The 17,074-nt window shown below is 43.4% G+C and overlaps 3 protein-coding genes across 4 annotated transcripts; 2 read left to right on the top strand and 1 right to left on the bottom strand.

Annotated features, from left to right (window-relative positions):
- The first annotated feature begins 157 nt into the window (after positions 1–157).
- On the top strand, positions 158–1,639 carry LOC9656420. Its single transcript, XM_024682796.1, has 8 exons — positions 158–196; positions 251–301; positions 479–606; positions 665–784; positions 839–964; positions 1,012–1,118; positions 1,165–1,236; positions 1,295–1,639. Exons 1-8 carry the CDS (start codon positions 158–160, stop codon positions 1,570–1,572), a joined length of 921 nt encoding a protein of 306 aa, XP_024538564.1. The 3' UTR covers positions 1,573–1,639.
- Positions 1,640–1,787: 148 nt separating this feature from the next.
- Positions 1,788–5,048, top strand: LOC112349073 (pentatricopeptide repeat-containing protein At1g03540-like). 2 transcript variants are annotated; one of them, XM_024682764.1, is made up of 3 exons: positions 1,788–4,549; positions 4,608–4,851; positions 4,911–5,048. In XM_024682764.1, the coding sequence occupies exons 1-2, from the start codon at positions 1,838–1,840 to the stop codon at positions 4,617–4,619; spliced, it is 2,724 nt and encodes a 907-aa protein (XP_024538532.1). In that variant the 5' UTR covers positions 1,788–1,837; the 3' UTR covers positions 4,620–4,851; positions 4,911–5,048. The 2 variants fall into 2 exon arrangements, with proteins under 2 accessions (XP_024538532.1, XP_024538531.1); XM_024682763.1 differs by having other exon boundaries at positions 1,788–4,724; positions 4,779–4,851.
- Positions 5,017–6,868, bottom strand: LOC9656419 (peroxidase 29). The gene is made up of 3 exons (XM_002977610.2): positions 6,323–6,868; positions 5,855–6,212; positions 5,017–5,595 (listed from the first exon to the last, which is right to left on the bottom strand). Exons 1-3 carry the CDS (start codon positions 6,557–6,559, stop codon positions 5,192–5,194), a joined length of 999 nt encoding a protein of 332 aa, XP_002977656.2. The 5' UTR covers positions 6,560–6,868; the 3' UTR covers positions 5,017–5,191.
- Positions 6,869–17,074: the final 10,206 nt, after the last annotated feature.

Below are 17,074 nucleotides of genomic sequence, written 5' to 3'. Positions count from 1 at the left end.
ACAAGGAAGAGCTCGATGACAGTGGAGCCAATCACTTCGGAGAAGTCGGAGAAAGGTGGCAGCTTGCGCCGAGATTTTCTTGGAAAACACACATGTATAATCAAAGGTATATATATATATAGAACATGCCAAGTCACCCTTTAGGGTTGACAGAAAAATGGCGGATCTTGTGCGAATCGCTGTTGTGGGCGATGTGGTAAATCATTGATTCTTCATTGATTTGCTCTAGACTCTTCGTTTTGAATGGCAGCATGGCGATTGGGATGCCACAGCTGACAGGAGAGCCTTGCAACACCTCAATGTAAGTTAACGAAGATAGACGATGTCCTGAAAGAGGGAAGAACACATATCCCAAATCCTGGCCGCCACCATTCCTTTCATCCATTTCGATGAGGACAGTCCAGTCCTCCAAGCCAATTCGTTAGATTTGAATCAAAAGATGGCACTAAAATCACTCAGTCGGATCTCTTTCAATCAGCCGGATATCGTCTTATTCACGGGGGATTTTGGCGACGAGGACGTGCAAATCGTGAGAGAAGTGGCCAAGCTTGACATGAGCAAGGCCGTGATCCTTGGAAACCATGACTGCTGCCGGAGTGCTCTCGGGTTTGTTCATTGATTCTCCTTGTTTTTTTTTTCTCTTCGTTTCATCTCTCTTTTCTAGCGGTAATATCGACTTGCTCTACGAGAAGCTTACAACCAGCTATCTGGAGCGTCTAGTTGGATATCTCGTTTCTTTTTTCAAGAGACCATCCAAGCCTGCTGTAGAGCAGCAAATCCAGATGTAAGTTCCTCTTTTTGTGGATGTCTAGAGAAATAATTCTCGATTTCTTATCAGGCTTGGAGACTCGTTTGTAGGATTCAAGCGTGTGGATTATCGTCACTTAAAACTTAGTGTCGTTGGAGCGAGGCCATTTGCAATGGGAGGTGATGGAGTTTACGGCAAAACTCTCCTTTCTCCGTTGTAAGAACTTTTTCTTCCTTTTCATCCTTTGAAGACTTCTCGTGTAGATTTGGCATTTCGGATCTGAAAGGTAGTGCCGAGAAGATCAAAGAGCTCATCCTCGATGCTCCCAAAGATCACAGTGTAGTGATACTCGCACACAATGGACCGACTGGTATTAAATGCTTGTTTCCATGCCTCTTCTTACACAAGACTTACAGGATTGGGCTCAGAAAGTCATGATATTTGTGGTAAAGATTTTAGTGGACGCGGTGGAGACAATGGGGATCCTGGTAAGTACAGAACTTCTCGCTAAAGATACCAGTTTTTTCATTTCTTTTTCCTCGACAGACTTGGCCGAGGCTATAAAACTTTGCGAAGAAGAGTGCGAGATACCTTTGGTGGTGTTTGGTCATATGCACAGAAACGAGGGGCGCAAGATGGTCGCGGCGCTCAATCGCAAGGTTTTTGTGAATGGTGCCGTGGTTCCCAGGCGAGAAGGATTGAATCGACAGTTTACCATGGTAGAGCTGCGAGATCACGAAGTTAAAAGGGTCACGGAGACGTGGGTGAAAGTCGCTGCTGGAGATGTTTGCATTGCCAGTGAGAAAGATCTCTTTCAACTGTAGAAACTGTTGTTCAAAGCTTCGCTGTGTAAAAAAACGTTTCGCTTCAGCTATGGAGCTCGAGCTTCTATCCAATCGATTTTTCCATATGGAGCTCAAGCTTCTAGAGCTCCAGCTTCTATCCACTACTTCAGCTATGGAGCTCCAGCTTCTATCCATTCGTTTTTTACTCCAGCTATGGAGCTCGAGCTTCTAAATCAAATAAACGCGCCAATTTTTTGGATTCTAGGGCTTATGGGTTTCTAGGTCGAGGCAGCCATGCTTGTGGATGTTCCAAGCGCAATGGGGGAGAGGGTTTTGCAAGATCAGCGCTGCGGCTGCGATATTCTCGGATGCGCTAGCAGCAGCGGCGCCAGCACCGCAGTCCCGGCTAATCGCCTGGATCAAGGAATGCGGCGGCGCCAGAGATCTGGAGCGAGGGCGGCGCATCCACCAAGAGGTGATTCGCAACGGCCATGGCTCCGACCGCGTCGTGCTCAACAGCCTGGTGAGTATGTATGGGAAATGCGGCAGCCTGGATGATGCGATCCAGGTCTTCCACGGCATGGGGAAGAAGAATCGCGATGTGGTGTCGTGGAATTGCTTGATGCTGGGCTATGCCGAGATTGGGGATGGGGAAGCCTGCCTGGGTTTGCTGGGAGGAATGCGGGAAGATGGAATCCGACCAAATGGAAGAAGCTTTGTGGCTGGGATCAAAGCCTGCTCGGCCAGGGGGGGATATGATCGAGACAAAGGACAGATGGTTAGCTTGAGATCGTTGGAGATTGGAATGGGTCTTCATTCCCAGGCTCGCGAGAGTGGATTCGAGTCGGATATTTTCGTGGCTGCCACCTTAGTCGACATGTACGTGAAGTGTGGAAGCTTGGTGGATGCTCGCAGGGTTTTTGAGAGAGCTCCTTTCCACAACACGGTGCTGTGGAACGCTTTGGTGATGGGATATGTTGAGAATGGAGAAAGCGAGCTAGCTCTGGAGCTTCTCCCGTACATGAAACGAGAGGGATGTGATCCAGATGCTAGAACTTTCGTAGCAGCGCTCAAGGCTTGCGGAAGTTTTGCAACGACAGAAGAAGGTGATGATCTTGGTGGCAATAGAATACGGTGCTTGGAAAGAGGGATGGCCTTGCATTCCCAGGCTCTCGGACTCGACTCCTCGGACATCTTCGTGGCCAGTGCTCTCATCGACATGTATGGGAAGTATGGAAGCCTGCTCGACGCACGAAGGGTTTTTGACAGGATTGAGATCTCTCGGCATGATGTGGTCTCGTGGACTGCTTTGATCATGGCCTGTGTGGAAAACCGTGAAGGAGGGCTGGCTTTGGAGCTGTTTGAGCACATGAAAGCCTCGTCCTGTGCTCCAAACAGCCGAAGCTTCGTCGCTGCTTTGAAGGCATGCACCAGCTTGGCAGCTATAGAGGAACCACGGCAGGGTCTCGAAGGGAAGTTTGTCAAGATCAAGACGTTACAGAGAGGTGCTTCACTCCACGCCGAAGCTGCTGGCCGTGGCTGCGAGGTGGATATCTTCGTGGCCAACACTCTCTTGGAGATGTACACAGTTTGTGGAAGCATGCTCGAGGCACGGAGAGTTTTCGACAGGACGAACGACCGAGACGTTACGTCGTGGAACTCGATGATACTGGGGTATGTGGAGAATGGAGAGGACGAGCTAGCGCTGGAGCTTATCGATCTTATGGAGAAGAAACGAGAGTGTTTGCCGAATGATCTCACTTTTGTGACGGCTCTCAAAGCCTGTAGCAGTCTCGCCATCAAGGAAACCGGTCAGAAGATCTGCGGAAAGATCGTTAAGCTCAACTCACTGGTCAAAGGCTTTGATATTCACTCAAAAATCATCTCCAAGAGCAGCTGCTGTGACTCGCTGAGCTACACAACCAACGCGCTCATCGACATGTACACGAAGTGTGGGAGCCTGGTGGATGCACGAAGAGTATTTGACAGGGTGGTTTCGCAAGACGTTGTTTCATGGAACGTCTTGTTGCTTGGCTATGCCGAGAACGGAGAAGAGTCTCTCACGTTGCAGCTATTCCAAGCAATGCTCGGTGCCGGCTGGTGCTGCAAGCCCGACTTTAGAACTTTTTGCGCTGCGTTCAAGGCTTGCAGCTGTCTCGCCGCCAAGGAAACTGGACAGGAACTCGCTGGAAAGGTCGTTAAGGTGGAATCCTTGAGAAAAGCCAGGATGCTACACTCACAGGCTCGGAGCTTTGGGATCGGGCTGAAAGCTTACGTTGCAAGCTCTCTGGTGGATATGTTGGCAAAGTGTGGCAGCATGGACGACTCTCGCGAAGTTTTTGACAGGGTACCTGTGCATGATACGTTTTCTTGGACCGCACTCATGCTGGGATACGCTGAAAGTGGTGACGGTGACCTTGCTATGGAGCTCTACTCCCAGTCTAGGCCACCAGAACAGGACGCTCAAACTTTCATCGCTCTTCTCAAGTGCGTTGGAGTTTTGGAGAGTGGAAAGATCATCCATGGCAACATGTGTAGAGCTGGGCTGGAAGATGGTGCGGTTCTAGAGGCAACCTTGGTGGATGTATACGGAAAGTGGGGGAGCATGGACGATGCTCAACGCGTTTTTGACGCTCTCTCGGCTGCCAAAGACAAGCTCGTGTCCTGGAACGCGCTGCTTGGAGGCTATGCCCGTCAAGGTGACACCAAGAACGCTTTGAGGCTGTTCGAGGAGATGCAAGAGCAAGGCCTGGAGCCCGACTCAGTGACGTTCCTCTCGGTTCTCACTGCTTGCAGCCACGCTGGTCTAGGCGAGACCGGCAAGAGATACTTCGAGACAATGCAACTCAAGCACGGCATTGAGCCAGGGATGTCTCACTATCACTGCATGGTGGACGTTCTCGGCAGAGCCAACCGCGTGGAGGAGGCTGTCCAGCTCGTAAAGTCGATGCCTTTCAAGGCGAATGCAGTGACTTGGAGGACTGTTTTAAGTGCCTGTCGGAAATGGAGGCACGAGGTGACTGGAAAGCTTGCGTTTGAGTCGGTGTTGGAGACTGATTGTGGGGACTCTTCAGCTTACGTGTTGATGGCGAACATTTACAACGAGAGTGGCTCATAACAACTGGAGCGGACGAGCAGACCATGTCAACGGGAAGTTTGTGCGCATGAATGGCATCGAGACAAAGTTTTTGGTATGTCAAAAGGTTGTTTTCCAGCAAGTGATTCTCTAACGGTGAATGTTACAGGAACAGCAAAACTTTTCAGCATGATTGCTGCTCTTGGGCGACTTAGCTGGAAGTCCTTCCACTCACGTATAAGGTATGACATTTTACTAGGAATCAATCTTTTCAGTGTGGGACTGACGCGTGCTGTGCAAGATATCCTTGCGATGCAAGTCCAGACAAGGAGCATATAATTCGTAAAGATGGTGTTTTTATTTGACTGCCCAGTGGAGAACACACTGTGTAAAGCTACGTCTCAAGGTACAAGAAAGGAACCTTCTTTTTTATTTTATTTTTCATGTGTTCCTTTTTTTTCCCGACTTTATCTCGTACCAGTTCGTAAAGATCTTGGACTGACTAGCCTAGCTAGCTGGTGGAGAACACGCTGTCCGTTCTAGAAGGTAGCGAAACTTCCATTTTTTCTTCTTTCTTGAACTTTAGTTCACAAATCTGCAGTTGTTTCTCACTTCACCTCGATTTCCAGTCAGTACGTTGAAAGAAGTGAGCTTCGCGTAAGCACTTGCGAAGGCATTGAAGAAAGAGTTCTGGTTCTGAGAGAACCTGGCCACTATCGGAGAAGTTCTCGCGTCACTGGCCAGCGCTGCATCAATGGTGAAGAGTCCGAGACCCATTGTCGCCTCTCGAAAGTACTGATTGTCGAACTGAAGGCTGCTGAAATCGTTCTGGACAGTAGTGGCATTGATGATGAATCTGGGATCTGAGGACGGGCAGCTCACTCGCAATCTAGTCGCGTATACGAAGCTCAAGGTCGACTCCGCATTGGGATAGAGCCGGTTGACGATGTTCACGCAGTGCCCGACGCCGAGAGTATGACCGCCACCTGGTTGGTAAGAAACGAGGTTTTTTATCCGTGAGAAACTTGAAACTAAGAAACGTGCACTCGCGGGGAAACTTTATCGAGACTCTCGGAAACGGACGAACAGAGAACTTTGAAACTTGGACTCTGGCGGAAACTTACCGATATGAAAACTTTTGGAACGATGAACTTAAAGAACCACTCTAAGAGCCGATGAGACAACGAACTTACGGAGATGAGAATTTTGGAAGAGGGAATTCTAAGGAACACTGGAAGAACTTACCCATAATTGCAACGCTTTCTTCTGTGGACATGCCCATGGATCCAAAGAGGTTGAGGAAATTATCAACGCTGATGGTCGTCGGTGGAAGGCTGGAATCGGCGGCGGCATTGCTAGCAAACGTGCTGTCGAGCCTTCCCATGGGAATTCGAAAGTCGGGGCCTCCTGCGAAGACAACGGCGTCCCTTCCAGCCATGGCGATAATGTCAGCACAAGAAACTCTGCCAGGCCCGCATTGCGAGTCCACAGCCGCTTTCGCGTTGTCAATGAGGTTGAGACGCCGGATTCCAAAGTTCTTGGAGGCAACCATCTCGCTGGTGATGCCACCTTGCGAATTCAGCATGATGGAAGCGTCGCATCCCTGGGCCGGAGAACAGAGAAACGAGTTTTGATTTTCCCGGTGGTGGTGGTGACAACGAAAGAAACAGAAATTCAGCTGACTGAAAGGAAAGAACAGTGCGAAGAACTTACTCCAACTTGGCAGTCGTGGAAGGCAAGCCTGAGAAGCGCCGCTGCGGCGGTGGGATCACCCGCAAGGTTGCTGGAAATCGAAGCTCTCACAGTTCTTTCGGCCTGGGGACAGACGTTGTCGTAGTAATCGTACGAAAGTTGCTGGGACAGGGGGAAGAACTCCGCCAGGATCATCGCCGAGAACAGGAAAGTGCTCCACCTCCATCGAGACGACAATGCAGTTAGGCTGTGATCCATGACGATTGGTGTGGAGTGGCGAATTCTTATCTCTTCCCGGAGAGGAGAAAAAGCAAGAAACAGAACAAGCAGAGTCAGTACAAGGTACGCGAAGTTTCAGCAAGAACTGCAATCGAGGAAAGAAGTGCTTGTATTAACTTCCGATTCTCTGTGGCAAATGGGAGCGAGGGGGTGAAGAGAATCGATCAGAGTCGGAGCCAGGCTTTGCAGAGGAATGAAGTGGACGAGAATTCCAGAAGAGAAAAAAAAGAAAAGAAGAAGAGGAAAGAAAGAGGACCTCCTTGTTCGAGGAGCTCTCGCGCAGAGAGGTAAGTGTTAAGGCTTGACAAAGTGGGAAATTCGGGTGGAATACTTATGCAGTGTGTTTTTAAGGTGCTGGGTCCATGCAGTACACCAAACTTTTGATCGTCGATAAGTCGTTAAGCGCGATTCAATGCTGCTGTTGGGGACAGTCACTAGGTGAGAGTGTGTGATAGCTCACCTCTCTCTTTCACTCCCCTCCTCTCTCTCTCTCTCTCTCTCGCAAATCGGGACTGTGGATCTTCATAATTCTTTGGTGGTTTTTTTGTTTCTCCACTTTGAGTTGGAGATCATCGCATCGTTTTCTTGAGGGACCCTCATCATGTGTCGTGTGTCAGGTATCAGCAAACTTTGTGCCCAACGCGGAGAATTTGGTTGTTTGTTCTTTCCCCACTCTAAAAGAGAATCTATAGCTTCTCATCAAAGATCATCTACGACATTTTAATTTAATTTTATGGCATGACTTAAACCTTATAATTATTCTAATTACCACCATGCATTGCTTCATCAAACAATGATGATTAAATTCTTTGGTTCGCCAACCAAGTGGCACAGAGCTTCTACTAAACCATCCCCGCCCACCCCTTCCTCCACATGCTCGCAACAAACTCACTGCGACCAGGGCAGCTCTTCGCCAGATGCAAATCCAAGATCTTTGCGATGGTGATGCTGCGAGCTCGTAGAGGGCTCTCGTTTTTCTGCTCCGGTTGGATCCAAGAGGACGAAGCAGATGAAAGACATCCTTTGCGCACTTTCTTGGTGAGATTTGAGATTGGAGCGGGGACCTGTGGAGCTTGTCCAAGAGGAGATGCAGGTGGCCAGCCTGATCGTCGTCGTTTGAAGACGAAGATTTGAAGAAAAGGCATCGGCCGTGGTCGACTGGGTTGCAACGATGGTGTTTGCGTGGCTCTATGCTTTCCAAAAGACAGCGCACAGGAGCTCTTCGGTGTTTCCAATTTCGTCTGGCTGCTCGACCAGGTTAGAGATCCGGCAGGAGGTCTGGGGCGTTTGGTGGTCTCATAGGGACTGTGCGTAACAGGAGATGGGTGTCAAGACTCTCATCTTGGACGACTGCCAATCCCTCTCTGAATTGTTAACAGGGCAAGAAGGAGAGATTATCTAACTATCAGAGTGCCTGTGAGAACAGGAATTATATTAGTTTCAATATGGGCTTAATAGCTTCTTGTCCCTTCAGCTCAACATAAACCTGAGGAATTGTGAATGGCTCTAAAAACCATAACTCCAAGCCTTTTTTGTTTTCCTCTTTAATAAGACCAACATGACACCGTCTGGTGATGGAAGTAGAATTTGAGTAGAAGAAGAATGGATAGATTGACCAATCACTATTGATATAAATTCACAAGAAAGAATGTGGGTCACAGTTTAAGTAGAAAGAAGTCTGGTGGAATTTCAGAATAATGTCCTTGCTCACCAAGAGTTCGTTTGCTCTATAGTTCTATAGCAGCTAATGGCCGACTTAACCTGGTCACATATTTTTAATCACCATTTACCAAATATCTCCTTATGTTTCCAGGGCTTCAGGGATTTTCATGTTATTTGTTATCAGCATTATAAGTCTCAGCACAATGTGAAATAATCGGGCTCCACAAGCTCAATGGGAAATGCATGGACAGTGGGAACAATATCATAATGACACAAAAAAATCGAGCGTCTGTATGAAGGGTCTAATATACCCCCCAGGCTAGACATGATAAGTTGTGGTGAAATATATTTTAATGTAATATATTTCCTAAGAACCAAAAATATAAAATATAATAAAAACTATATAGTTTTAACATATCTGGATCTGCAACTATTGCATTTGTGTTTACTTTGCCATTCATATAACATCCATATTTGCTATGTTTTATGAGTTTCTCTCTTTTAATTTACACATAGCTTTATGTTTTGAAATTGTCACTTTGGTAGGTATTAAATGACTAATAATATCAGCTGTGAGGTCCAAGTGTATGGCTACGATGTGGTATACTAATCTTAGTGTAGTGGGATTTTGGTAGCTATTAGATTGGTTTTAATCTAGACCATTTGCTCTTGTATATAAGTTAGGATTTTTAGACTAATTGATATGCACATTTTCTATATTCCCTTTCCATATTCTATGTACTCACATTTGTGGAGACGAGGGGCATCTTTCATTGTCCCTGAGGAGTGCTTGGATTTAAGATTTTTGATTTAAATTTAACCTTTACACCATTTAAATCTAACTTTTTTCATTTTCTTTTTTTTGTTCTTTCCTTTTAGGATTTTAGTTTATATCTAGCTTTTCCATTATTTAGATCTCCCTTTCCTTCTAGTTTTTTTTTTCATTTTTCTTTTTTTGCTTTGTTCTTTTTATTTGTCTTCATAGCAGAGCAATAATCTCCTCTTTTGACTCTAGAGCAGTAGTTGGTGCAATTGCTTGATGTTATGCAATTGCAATTAAACAACCAAACTTAGTTGATGGCAGCATTCACGGCACGTGGTACAACTCCTCCTGCTCTTGGTGCCAATCCTCGTGTTCAGTTGGAGTTCTTTCGTGGGAATCTTAGGGATGATGTGTACCATTGGTTCAATCACTTTACGGTGATTGCCATATATCATTCTTGGGATGATGCTCAATGTTTGATAAGTTTTTTATGTGTCTTTAAGGGACGGCGCTGCAATGGTATAATGGTTTGAGTGCAACTACTCGTGGGGATTAGAGTGTTTTCCTAAACATCTTCAAATGCATATTTGGACATGCTGATGATTGTGATGATGTTTTCCAACAATTGCATCATCTTTGTTAAGGGCCATTTGAGTCAATGATGCAATTTAGTGTCTGTTTCCGAAGCCTCTTGCTTTGTGCGAAGCCAAATATGAAGTTATGAATGTTATACCTAACACTTTATTAAGATTTTGTCGGACTTGTGCATGCACTTGCTCTGGCCACCTTTGACGATGCGCTTCGCTTGGCACAACATTATGAGACATTGCCTCTTCCACTTCTTACTACACGTCCTTTTGTTCCACTTCTTGTGGGTGATAGTCCTATTCCAATGGAGGTTGATGCTACTGCTACTCAAGTCCAAAGACAAGGGTGAGGACGTGATCGTGGTTGTAATGTTTGCTATTAGGCATGTGATGAAGTTGGTCACACTTATCGGTGTTATTGGCATTTTCCAAATTGGCGATTTCCTAGGTGAAAACCTTGGCATCAATAATGTTCTATTAGTGCTATTATAGTGAAAGGTATAGACACCAAGATGCATCTAAGAAATGAGGAGTCACACAAGTATTGGAGGGACCTTGCGCGAATAAGTTAGTGACCTTTCCATCTTTCTTTCGGGAGTATTACCAAGGGGTTCACTTGACACCGGTTCGTGAATGTGAGTGTTTACTTTCCAATCTCGTTTTTATAACAAAAAGTCTTTTATTATTCTCTCCATGTTGGTTGATACAGGTCAAATTTATCTTCTATTGCTCGATTTATTGCCATACGTTGCCATCTACATTTGCGTCATGTGGCAAAGCCAATTTTCATTTTTTATGGTAATGGGCATACACATGCATGTGCATGGGATGAGGCAGACTTGGTTGTGCCTATGGGTGATCTCGACCTTGGGTTGCAATCATTGTGAATGGTGTCGAGTCAAGTTTTTGATTTCATCCTTGGTATGGATTGGTTGCAGCACAATCATGCCAAGTGTGACTTTGAGACTTCTCCCCCTTGTCTTATACTTATATATCATCCATTCCTCTCACTTCTATACCTCTTCATCCTTCTTTTTCCATTATTTTTGTCCCCCCACTACTTCCTTCGTCTTATTCCGCTCTTCCCTTTATCGATCCCTCCAATAGTCTTTGTGTTGCAGCAGTTGATTGGCTCATGAAGGAGTATTCCGATCTCTTTGAATTTAACCTATTGTTTGGGGCCAAGATTGCCACATGTCATTCGATTTCAACTGGGGATGCTCATCCAATCAAGGTTCCTATTCATTGTCGGTCACTCAAAGAGATTAAGATTTTACATGCAAACGTCAAGGAAATGTTGAAGAAGGGTGTTATTTAGAAGTCGTGAAGTCCTTAGGCATATGAACCTCATCTTGTGACAAAATCTGATAGGAATATTCTTTTCTGCATCAACTATTGTTTGTTAAATGAAGTGACCATTCTAGATGTGTACCCTCTTCCTCATATAGTTGATCTTTTTGATTGTCTGAGGAGAAGTCATTGGTTCACCAAGCTAGATCTTGCTTTTGGGTATTGGCAAGTATTGATTGCTGAAGAAGATATTCCTAAAACTGCTTTTCATACACTATTTAATTTATATAAATTCTTGGTGATGCCTTTTGGTTTGAACAATGCTCTAGCAAGATGATGGATAAAGTTCTTTGCGATATGCCATAGATGATTGCTGACTTTATTGATGATGTCTTAATCCACTCGGAAAGGACATGGGAGGAGCACATCCATGATATTTGTAAAGTGTTAGATCGGCTATGGGACATTGGTTTAAAGCTGAAGCAATTAAAGTGCGTGTTTGGGTCTAAGAACACAACTTACCTTGGGTACCATATTTTTCTTGAGGGTTTGCAAGTTGATCATAATGAACTTATGGCTGTTGTAAAATTCCCTTCTCTGAAGTGTGTAAATGATGTGTAGTGCTTCCTGGGCAAGTGCAGTATCTTGGTTGTTTTGTGGATCTTTCTAATCGCATTACACTGTTGCAAACGTTCATGAAATCATCAACGTCATCTTTTATCTAGTCTCTGAATTATAAGCATGTGTTCATGGATCTCAAAGAGCTATTAGTGACTCCTCCAGTTTTAGCGTATCTTGACTACACTTAACCTTTCATTTGCACGTGGATGCTTCTAATATTGTTTTCGGAGGTGTGTTGATGTAGGAAAGCCCAAGTGTGCCTAGTCAATGCCATGTTTGGGTCCAAGGATATGACTTATCTTAGGTACCGTATTTTTTGTGAGGGTTTGTAAATTAATTTTGACGAACTTATGGTTGTTTTAAAGTTCTCTTCTTTGAAGTGTGTAAATGATGTACAACACTTCTTAGGCAAGAATGCTAGAACACCACTTGATTAAGGAGGAAGTATCCAACAATAGTTGCAGAGGTGTTAGCAAAAGCACCAACTTCCACCCAACAAATCAAGTAGTCAAAAGTAATAACATATTCATTGTTAGTAGTCGATCATGGAAAAGGTCCCATAAGATCAAAAGTTTGACACCAAATGCAACTACACATATAGTGGATAACATTGTGTTGCATATTCTGCCAATACAAAGACTTGTACAGCTTCTCGATCATATGACAATGTCCTATATTCCCACATAGAATAGGAGAATCATGGTAAGCATGAAGAAACCGTGGAATAAAGATTAAAGGCACCATCAACCGTAAATGATCATTAGGATCCATCCCCATAAAATAAAGAAGGTTGTCTTTAAGGTGATATTGAGAATGTAAATGCTGGAATAGCAAGTCATCAGCAAATGATGTAGAATTCTCAAACCTTTCTCGAAGCATTTGAATTTATGGCTTAATCTTTTAAGCCTCATGAACCTCATCAAGAGAAGGTAGGTCTTGTTCTGTACCTTGTGGAAACTGAACATCAAGTACAACAACTGCAAATGGCACAGAATCCTCATTTAGAAAATCCATAGATGCTAGAATAACAAGCTTATTAGAAACATGAGAAGAGAGTAAAGAAGGAAAAAAATCTTGAGAAAGGGCATCAACATCAACCATAGAACTCCTTGGGTGATGAATAACATCAAAATTATATATTTAAAGTTTCAAAGCTCATTGATGTAAGCTCCTGAGTTTGGACTTCCCAGGAGGTCACCCAGCCCAGTACTATTCAAACCCAAGGATGCTTAACTCCAACTATCCCAAGACCCTTAACCGATTGGAAAAGGGGGTGCACTCTTATTCATGGGCCCTTTCCCTCTATATTTGAACCCCTATGGATCGTCTCTCGAGTCGTTCCCTTTGGTTGCTTACAATCCACCACGCTTCCCTGCAAGTTCACGCCCTCGTGAACAGAAGCTGAGAGCCACAGCTCTCCCGAGAGCCCCGCTCTCTTGACACCCTACCCCTCGGGTCGAGCCCAGCGGGAGCAAACTGGACCAGCCAGATGTCAATCAACATGTGGTGTGATTCCCCTAGCCAACCAACAGAGTCGGACCCGAGACCCCTCTGATACCAAATGTAAGCTCCTGAGTTTGGACTTCCCAGGAGGTCACCCAGCCCAGTACTATTCAAACCCAAGGACGCTTAACTCCAACTATCCCAAGACCCTTAACCGATTGGAAAAGGGGGTGCACTCTTATTCATAGGCCCTTTCCCTCTATATTTGAACCCCTATGGATCGTCTCTCGAGTCGTTCCCTTTGGTTGCTTACAATTGAGCAGTACGACCAACCAGGTTCTTCCACTTCAATGATAAAGTAATGGCAGTATAATTACCTTTTAGTAATGTTCGAAAACCATGTAGATATGTATAATATTTCTTGAAACCCCAAACTATTGTTAAACATTCCTTCTCTGTTGTGGAGTAGTTCACCTTTGCTAGTTGTAACGTACGGTTAATATACACAATGGGATGGCACTGATCATACACACTTGAGCTCTCATGCATCAACACACTTCCAAGACCAATACCAGAAGCATCCACGCACAAAATGAAAGGTTGACTGTAGTCAAGATATGCTAACACCGGAGGAGTCGTCAATAGCTCTTTGAGATCCATGAACGCCTACTCACAATCCGGAGATCAGATAACAGATGGCGTTGATGACTTCATTAATGCTTGCAACGGTGCAGTGCGATCAAAAAGATGATCCACAAAACAACCAAGATACTACGATATTTTTGGATAATGGTCCTGCATTTATGGTTGAGGCATTTCATGTTTTGACGTCTCAGTTGGGGATACGCCACACTTTTATGAGTGTTTATTATCCACAATCAGACAATTTGGTGGAATGGCTCATTCAGACGTTCAAAGGGATGATCATGAAGTACGTGAACTTTCAACATTCGGATTGAGATGGTTATTTGTTGTTGTTTCGGTATGCATATGTCACAAGGGTGCAGAGTTTTATTAATACTTCACCATATAAACTCTTATATAGTCATGATCTAATATTACCAATGGAGCTGGGTTTACCTTCACGATTGCCACAAGCTACTAATGCTAGGTCATGGGATTAGTATTTGACGAGCATTCTTCCACTTATCTGAGCAGAGTCTGCCAAACACTTAGGCTGCATACAAGTGGGACAATAATGGCGTATAACTCCTATCATCGTCCACATGTGGAGTAAAAAGTGGGTGATTTGGTATTAGTTTATTTTCTCCATTTTATGGTATATGGTTTATCTAGGGGCTTTTTGTTTAGTGGAAAGGACCATATTAGGTATTACGGCAAGTTTATGAGGTTCGGCATGACGTCTAACAAGTCAATCCTCCAGAAATTGTGCATATGCAACGGTTGAAACGCTTCGTCCAAAAGGATTAGGAACAGCTAATACCACTTACAGATCCACTAATGCTTCCTCTTGACATTCCTCCAAATCTTGGTCCATCTACAAGGGAACCCTAATGATCTTCTATTATTCCGAGAGGAAGGGATAATGTGAGGTCTAAATATATAACTACGATGTCGTACTAATATTAGTGTAATGGGATTTTAGTAGCCATCAAATTAGTTTCAATTCGGACCACTTGCTCTTATATAAAAGTTAGGGTTTTTGGGTTAATTGATATGCACATTTTCTATAATCCCTTTCTATATTCTATGCATTCACACAACTTCCTTTAAACATCCTTTATAAGTTGGGGATTTATATTGTTTTTGTACAATAATAATACCTCAATTTACAAAAATATCTCTTTATATTATTTTTAGTGCAACAAAGTAAAATCCTAAGATCTTCTTAAGTCTATTCAGTGGTAGCAACTTGTTAATTTCTTTAATCCTTAACAAATATATGCTTGCAAAGAATGATCCATAAAAAAAGTAAGGTTATATATGAAATTTCAACTATTTTTTAATTTATTTATTACATAACTTTGTCTAATTGTTGTGATAGTTTAAGCTCATGAATTTGCATCGAGCCCAACAAAACTCAAATTTATGGATGGTTAACCCTAAATATCCCAAAATTCTTAACTAACTGAAAAATAAAGTGCTATTCATAGGGCTTTTTTCTTTTATATTTAAACCTTTATATATCATCTCTTGACTCATTCTTTTTGGTTGTTCACAATGAGCTTTAATTGTTTTATTGTATCAATCCAACCATCAATATAAAGCATATCAATACAAGTAAACTTAATGCTTATTTATGTGTAAATAGCTTAAATGGGAAAGAGGGTCTTGTGATTGTTAACATCTCATCATCTTGCTTAAACAGTAAATATCATCCTTTCCTTTACTATTAACTCTACTTTAGTTTTGACCAAAGCTCCAAAACCTTCTTTATTGATTTTATTGTAGTTGTTAAGTGTAATAGCATACATTGATTCAGTGCTAAATGCTTCCAAAATATTGAGCTTACAAAAATAAGTTTAATATTGAGTAAAAAACTATATAATTATAAAAATATGTGTTTTTATTGATAGTTTATTAAAGTTCAAATATAAAAAGAAAGAGTTTTTAAACAAGAGTGTACTTTTTTTTTCAATTAGTTAAAAGTATCAATTGAATATCCTTCTGAAAAGTCAAAATTTAGAAGCTTTACATTTGGACCAAAGGGGTATTGAGAAAGAATACCACATATTAGTGATCTACATGTTGAGAGATGGTTCATTATGAACAAGAGAGTGGGGCTCTTGAGAGATTTATGGCAATTAATTTTTTTTCATGAGGACTTATGAATTTGTTAGAAAATATAATAGATTATGAGCAACTAAAGGGTGGCCCATGAACAAAAGAGCACCTTCTTTTCCAATTAGTAGGAAATATAAACATAGAACTATACTTATCTAGACCACAGTTATACATCTTGACCACTGAAAGCTACTTAGAGAGTTTGGCAAACACCTACAAAGGATCCCTTTCTATTGAGTAAAATATAGTGTATTAGATTACTACTTCCAGCTGGTTGAGTCCAGTTTCGGGCTTGCTCTCTGCTGGAAAACAACATTCCACCAATCAATTAATACCAGAAACCAAATGAGAAGCTGAGCTCTGCTGCCAGCCGGCCGTGGGATGCCCAGCATGCCAAGAGGAACAGCAGCAGCTCCAGGAAGATGATTATGCTGTGGCAGAGCATGGCCAATGCTTTGCCACTGCTCATACAGAAGAACCCTTCTCTACTTGATTGATCGCTTATATGGTGCCTTGTTCTAGTTTAGAGTGGCTAAGTTTGCTCATAGAAGTGCTGTGACTAACACCTCCTGCTGGTGTTTAGAAGCCTCGCCTTTCTAGTCCGAGCAGGCCATCCATCAACTTCCATGGCATGGCAGTGAGAGTAGAGCATAGGTGAGTTTGCGGCAGCCACCATTGAGAAGTCGGCAATGCTAGTGTTTTGGAAAAGCTTTCCCATGGGCTACTGCAGGGTTTCCAAGCTCCTGCAATTCAGTCTGTTGCTCACTAGCCACTACACATGAAGACGTCCAGCTAGACGTTCCGCATGTTACAGAGATGGTCAACAAAACTGCCGGAAGCGCATTGACGTGCATGGCCAACACGGTTTCGCACAACAACTGACATTGTCCGAATTTTGGCCTCTGAACAACGGCTGCACCGACTCTTTTAAGACTTCCAGGTTGCCCCATCAAGTTATTCAAGTAATCAACATCTTAAGTCTCAGCCAAATTGCCTTGTACTTTGCCAACATCTTTGTTCTGGAAATATCAATTTGAAGGTTTGGAAAGAATTCTTAGAAAACCCGCAAAAGAGGACGTATCTGAGTTACTTTTTATATTCGAGAAAACTGCAAGTAAAACCGCTCCTGACAAGTGGATTCTAAAACAGAACAGATTCCTGTTAACGATCCTTCCATTTGAAAATCCGTGCAATAACGTTACTATAGAAAGGATATCCTGCTTTTGATAAGTCTAGTCTGAATCCGAGTCCGAAACGGAAACGCGCCTGATTGTTCTCGTCCTCTCGCGTCTCCTCCTGCCACCAAAAGTTGCACATATCTCTTGTAGAAACTCCTCACACTCCTTAAGCTGCATCAAGTCTTCGTCCATGGCGCGACATGTT

Source organism: Selaginella moellendorffii, unplaced genomic scaffold (genome assembly GCF_000143415.4).
Source record: "Selaginella moellendorffii unplaced genomic scaffold, v1.0 SELMOscaffold_35, whole genome shotgun sequence".
NCBI lineage: Eukaryota > Viridiplantae > Streptophyta > Lycopodiopsida > Selaginellales > Selaginellaceae > Selaginella > Selaginella moellendorffii.
Note: the sequence above shows the minus strand (reverse complement) of the source record. Positions and strands in the feature narration are given on the sequence as shown.